The 6,560-nt window shown below is 50.6% G+C and overlaps 1 protein-coding gene across 1 annotated transcript; it reads left to right on the forward strand.

The window, feature by feature from the left end:
- The first annotated feature begins 2,037 nt into the window (after positions 1–2,037).
- On the forward strand, positions 2,038–3,659 carry Gsx2 (GS homeobox 2). The gene is made up of 2 exons (XM_051170277.1): positions 2,038–2,614; positions 3,253–3,659. Exons 1-2 carry the CDS (start codon positions 2,038–2,040, stop codon positions 3,591–3,593), a joined length of 918 nt encoding a protein of 305 aa, XP_051026234.1. The 3' UTR covers positions 3,594–3,659.
- The last annotated feature ends 2,901 nt before the right edge of the window (positions 3,660–6,560 follow it).

A 6,560-nucleotide genomic window follows, 5' to 3' on the forward strand; every position in this document is an offset into this window, starting at 1 on the left:
GGTTCAATTAAAGACACTTATTGCTCTAGCTAAGGACCTGGGTTTGGTTCCCAGTACCCACAGGATGGCTCACAACCAAATTCAGGGGATCGGGTGCCTTTTGGCCTCTAAGGGCAGCAGGCACAAACGTATGTAATACATACAGACAGACAGATAGACAGACACCCAGGCAAATCACTCATGTACATAAAATAAGTAACTTTTAAAAAATAACTTGCCACAAGCCTCTCTCAATTGTTGAGCTCCAAACACTTTTCCTAGTGTTAGAAGGATTGCAATGATTGGTTAGAGCTGGCCTAGACTGGGTGGGCTGAATAAAATTGAGCATATTTGAAGGGTGTATAGGCAAACTTTGCAGTGCAAAAGTAGTTACAAGTGAACGGGCCCCAAGCTCAGCCCTGAGACTCCTTAATTGTTGTCACAAGATGTTGGATTAGCACATTTCTGGAATAGCTGTCTGTTTACACTCTGGAGACCCACCGTCCACTAACCACTTTCTAATTGAATTCTAATCACATTCAAATAGCTCAATAACCAGCCTCAGCTGCAATTCATAAAACTTTAATTGCCATCCATAAATCCTGGGCTCCCTAGAGCGGGCCATCCCTACAACCCAATTATACTCTTCTAGCAGGCAAGAGAGAGGTGGTCACAGAGATGGCGAGGGGCAGAGAAAGACTGAGGACTTAGAGACAGGACCGCTCCTCCTGCTGCTGGATGCTTCTCAGGTTGAGGGAATCCTGTCTTGAGTTTCTTATCACAGTTATGAGCTCACACTCGAAGTTAGCCATTTTGGCAAAAGGACCAGGAAGAGGCTGCTGTCACCTCTGCTGCCTTGGCTTTCCCCCAATGATCAAGAGGTTGCCGCTGCCCTCTCTCTAGCAGCTAGAAGTCTTCCAGAGCCACCCATGGGAGTTCTGATTCCAAACCACACCTCACTGGTACACACAGGGCTCCTCCATTGACGAGCGCCTCTTTCACTGTAGGATTTGAGGTTGCAAAGAGCCCCAGCATTGTGAAAAGGTGGGGTGTTGCTATTAGGAGATCGCTTGACTTAGACCAAAGACCCCCCCCCCCCGAGTCTCTAGGAAAGCTGGTGTTTGATTCTTTCCAAATTTTCCCACAGTGGAATTTCGCAGAGGGTTGGGCTTGGAACCTATGTAACTGCTTGGAATAAGGGGCCACTCAGCCACTCTGCAGAAGGCGGAGCTGCCCCTCAGAAAGATATACAAGGAAGACTCCTTGGTCTGGGTGACCTCAAGAGAGCTCCCAACACAAAGGCATTTGGGACCTGATGTACTATTGGCCTGAAGCCCTTGACTTCTAAGTTGGGAAGCCATGGGCAGATTCTCCCAGTGCTAACCACGGGGAATGACGTTGGCCAAGTCTAAAAGCAGCGAGTAAGGGCAGGTAGGAGTTTGTTGAAAATTAGACAGGGCCGACCTCTACGCCACCGCCACACACCCTGCTCCAGAGCAGAAGTCTCAAGGTCTAATGCGCAGCCAGCGTTGGCACGGAGGAGCTTGGAAGCGTTGGAAAGTCTCCATCTGGTGTGCCTGCGGCGTGTCAGGGTGAAGCGCTGGGCAGAGACCTAAGCACGGGAGGAAGGTCGGACAGAGCGTGTGTCGCTGAACTTCTCTCCAGGAAGGGTGAAGGAGGGGAAGGAAGTCGATCCCCCGGCAAAATTAACAGTCCCTACACTTTGCGAAGTCTCCCCCTCCTCCGCGTTTTTTCCTGCCCCCCCCCCTCCAGTTTCTGTTGTGACTCGGGCAGCCTATCCCGAGGGTGGGGAGCTGCGGAGGAGCCAGAGCTGAGCGGTACTCCGCAGCATCACGTGCCAGGGTGGGGGCTATAAAATCCTGGAGCCGGGGCGCCGGGCGGGGGACGTGAGGACCAACCTTCTCTAGGGACCCCTTTGTTTGAGTCTCAGACGCCGACACCTCGGCGTCCCCAAGGGCTTGACCGGCCAGCGTCCTCCCAGTTCTTGGGACAGAGCTCCAGAAGGAGACTCCGCGGCGGGCAGTACAAGCCATCGACATGTCGCGCTCCTTCTATGTGGACTCGCTCATCATCAAGGACTCCTCGCGGCCCGCACCCTCACTGCCGGAATCTCACCCAGGGCCGGATTTCTTCATCCCGCTGGGCATGCCGTCCCCATTGGTGATGTCGGTGTCCGGGCCGGGCTGTCCGTCCCGGAAAAGCGGCGCTTTCTGCGTGTGCCCGCTTTGCGTCACCTCGCACCTGCACTCCTCTCGCCCTCCCGCCGGACCTGGTGGCGGAGCTACCGGGACCGCCGGGGCTGCGGTGGCGGGCGGCGGGGCGGCTGGAGGCACCAGCGCCCTACCTTTGCTCAAAAGCCAATTCTCTCCCGGTCCTGGGGACACGCAGTTTTGCCCACGGGTGAGCCACGCACACCATCACCACCACCCCGCTCAGCACCACCATCACCACCACCAGCCTCAGCAGCCCAGCTCGGCTGCAGCTGCAGCGGCGGCGGCTGCTGCAGCCGCCGCAGCGGCAGCGGCCTTGGGACACCCTCAGCACCACGCACCTGTCTGCGCCGCCACCACGTACAACGTGTCGGACCCGCGGAGATTCCACTGTCTCACCATGGGTAGGCCTGGGTCGCTGGGTACCTGCGCACTCCCGGAAACAAACTTTGCGCTGTCAGGGGAGGAGGTGGGAGCCCGTGGGCGGGGTGTGGAAGGAGGTGGGACCTTTCATGGAACTGTTGAGATGGTCCCTAGAAATCCCACGGAAGTGGAGGTTAACTTGTCAACCTCTAGGTGAGGCCTGTGCACTTCACTCTACAGGTGCACAAGTGTCTTGTGTTATCCGGGCTTTGAGGACCTGGGTCGTGACAAAAGAGAAACCGGAGGTTAACTGACTGAGGTCTGGGGTGGGTGTGTTTGAGCCTTAGTTTGGCATCTTAGCATCCCCGGTTTCTTAAAGGTGTCTGTGCCTTTGGCTGAGGGTGCTAGCAACTTCGCTTTGCTAGGCAGACAGAAGACAGCAGATTAAAGGAAGGCAGCAAGAAAGCGCAAGCTTCAGTGATCCTTAGTCCTTTAACTCGGAATCCAGTGCATTAAAGGCTGGCATTCTCGCAGACCGGCAACTGAATACGAAACCGAGATGAACAAGGCTGTATTGGGTTAGATTGGGTTCTGGAGGCCCATTTTTTCCAACAGTTGGTAAACAGGATGGGAACACCTTTCCTGTGCCTCATTTCTCTTTTTTCTTTTGGGCCCATAGGAGGCTCCGATGCCAGCCAGGTACCCAACGGCAAAAGGATGAGGACCGCATTTACCAGCACGCAGCTCCTGGAGCTGGAGCGAGAATTCTCTTCCAACATGTACCTGTCCCGACTACGGAGAATCGAGATAGCAACATACCTGAACCTGTCAGAGAAGCAGGTGAAAATCTGGTTTCAGAACCGTCGCGTAAAGCACAAGAAGGAGGGGAAAGGCGCTTCGAGGAACAATCACGCAAGCTGCAAGTGCGTGGGTAGCCAGTCTCACTACGCGCGCTCGGAGGACGAGGACTCCTTGTCCCCAGCCTCCGCTAATGAAGACAAGGAGATTTCCCCCTTGTAAAGGCGGAAGCTCCTTCTCCCTCCACCTGCCCTTCAGCAGCAGCGACAGCCCCTGCCGAGTCAGCACGGGGGACCAAAGTTCTAGTTCATTGCCATCACCTCATTTGGAAAAAGCACTTGGAGGAGTCTGGGGGAGTTCAAAGCTGGGCCCCACTTTGAAGCTCCCTCTTGACTCTTTACCTGGGACTCCATTCAGAATTTTTTTTTTTAATGTAAATAATCTAGAATTCGAGGCAGTCTCATATAACAGGAGAAAACAGGGTTGATTTAAGTTTAACACTGTGTGGAGGAGTTGTTTGAAGCTGCATGTCATTTGCCACCCCTGTCCTTTTAGAACTTGATCGGAACAAGGGTTTCTTTTTTTTTTTTTTTTTCTTTTTTTTTTTTTTTTTTTTTTTTTTTTTGCTGTTTTAAGATGAAATCACTGCCGTCGCCATTAATATAGAGAGTTAAACTCGGTAGGTCTTGTTTTCTGAAAAATTTCATGGAGAAGAGTTTTAAATCCAAGTCTCTGGAAGTCCCTTTGTATGTGAATAGTTTTTTATATAAAATACATATTTATATTTATTTAAATAAACGAAACAAAACAACTAGTTTTAATTTGTGGTGCTTGTCCTCATCCTCCCATCCTCCCCACCTCACTCCCCCATCCCCCTCCCCCCACACCATATCTAGAGACAGCCATGGTGGTGGGTAAGGTTAAATACTAGATGTAATTTAATGTGGGTCACTCAGCTAATGGAATTTGAAACTAAAGAAAGGTTTTGTGTGTAACAGAAACTTCTTACCGAAAGGACACCCAGTCCTCACTTGACAGTGCTCACCAGTAGTATGTCTTTCATCAAAACAGGTGAGCCACACAGCTGACAGAACAGGAAGCTACTGGAGAGACGCGATGTGGACAGTGCCAAGGGAACCTTCTATGTAGAAAAGAGGTGAAAACTCCCACACTCATGATGTTTCCGGTTTATTTCTTGGAAACAGAGTCCCACTGTGTGACCCAAGGTCACTTTCCACTCACAGGGACTCACCTGCCTCTGCCACCCATGCCTACAGCCAGTTTTTACTTGCACCCCCACCTTATTCTAAACAAAACAAAGCAAGCAACAACTACAACAACAAACAACTATTTACTTTTCTCTTGCACTTTCTCCTCTTTTCTGGTCTCTCATCTAGCTCAGCACTAAAACCTGAATCCTCTGAAGCAATTCACACAGTAAGGATAGGTTTTTTTTTGTTTTGTTTTTTTGTTTTTTTTAAAGAAGATCCACAGTCCACCAAACAGCTCAGCATGAGGAAACTTACAAATGACATCTGAGACATCTGCATAGGACTGGAAACTTCAAGGTGCCTGGTGGGTCTATAAGTCAGGGTTAGCTCCTCAGGGCTCAGGTACAACAAAAAGCCAGGAACAGAGAAGTGCCTTTTCTAAATACTTACAATCTCATATCTCCAAAACAGCACAAAAGGTATCTGTAGGGTAATACTAGGGGGATGGAGCGGGGAGCAGACTTTGTTTATTATTTCTGCTATTGTTACTTGGTCACCTTCACTTGCCTGTGCCCAAGAGTTAATTCCTGCCAGCCAATAGTCCTTCCTCAGCAAGACATCCTGGCCTAGATATCTCAGCCTGGACCTGTGTCTGTGGCAGAGTCCCAACAACACCCACCAGTAGGATTCCTAATCATTTGTATAAAGATGTCCCCCAATAGGTTTAAATCACAAGAATTATTTAACATGCACTCCCTTCCCCACCCCCATCTCTTTTAGGCCTGATTTTTTTTTTTTTAAGTCCAATCCTCCCAGCAAAGGAAAAGGGATCGTGGAGTTTATGATCCTCACATTCTCTGAGTCAGTCCACCCCTCCCCAACCACATACGGACACACACACACACACACACACACACACACACACACACACACACACACACCTCCGCTGCTCAGAACAAGCTCATTTTCAGACCCCCTTAGGGAACTAGGCCAAGGCAGAAGGAAGGATCCCACAGTGTCTTCTTCGCCAAAGGGGACCTGTGAGATGCTTTTTATGGAGGCCTGGGCCTACTTTTGTGCAGTTGGCCCAAGCTAACTCTTGCTCCCACCTGGATCTCTGTAACCCCAGGGGAAGAGGGGGCTGTGGAGGGAGAAGGGAGGGGGGAGGATGTAGGGGCAAGGTGGAGGGGGGAAGTGTGTATGGGGGGGTGTCCTGTTGGCTGGGAGAGGAGCAGGCACAAGATAACTGTGTTTCCTATTTCCTAAAAACCAATCTCCCCTTTACTCAAGAAAGGTAGAGTCCGGACCAGAGGCCAGAAGCCAGAAAGATGTTTGCAGGGGCTAGGAACAGGCCATTAAAGAGGGTCATTTTTAAGTAGGACAAAGAGTCCCTGCAGCCTTACTGCCCACTCCAACCCAAAGGCAACCACACAGCCTTGCAGCTTCCCACTGTCCTGCACTTGAGTCTGGTCTTGCTGTGCCTTGAGGTTGCAGGCCCAGTGGCCAGATCCCTGAGTCGTGGGCTTGGCACTCCTGGAGCTGTGCAGAGCCTGGCTTTGTAGTGGGTGAGAAAAAAGCCTTCAAGCTCTGGTCTCCTGGGGACTGCTATGATGCTGTCACTCTCTCAGGCTCCCACCTTCAAGGAAATTTCTGAGCTTGCTCTCCAGAGACAAAAAGATTTCGCTAAAGATATTTTTGTAGACCTCGGGTGTTCTCTGATTAAAACAAAGGTTTTCTAAGATCCTCAAAAAAAAAAAAAAAAGTCTTTCTTAGACATTCGTTAGAAGGCAGTTTCTGCCACTTTAACAATGGGACATTACTTCTGTCCAACTGGAAGAGATTTGGTGCCCTCTTCAACCCCTGCCCCGCCTCTCCAAACCCAGTCCAATTAAGCATTTTCATAACAACACTTCTAGAGTCTCGAATCTGATTAGTCACATTAGGTTAAGAGCCTTGAAGGTGACTCTCAGACACTAGG

The sequence above is a fragment of the Acomys russatus genome, chromosome 28 (genome assembly GCF_903995435.1).
Source record: "Acomys russatus chromosome 28, mAcoRus1.1, whole genome shotgun sequence".
Lineage (NCBI taxonomy): Eukaryota > Metazoa > Chordata > Mammalia > Rodentia > Muridae > Acomys > Acomys russatus.

Coding starts and splice junctions, on each gene's coding strand:
- Gsx2 (XM_051170277.1), top strand. CDS start 2,038: ATGTCGCGCTCCTTCTATGTGGACTCGCTCATCATCAAGGACTCCTCG. Junction 2,615..3,252: donor ATTCCACTGTCTCACCATGG/GTAGGCCTGGGT, acceptor TTGGGCCCATAG/GAGGCTCCGATGCCAGCCAG.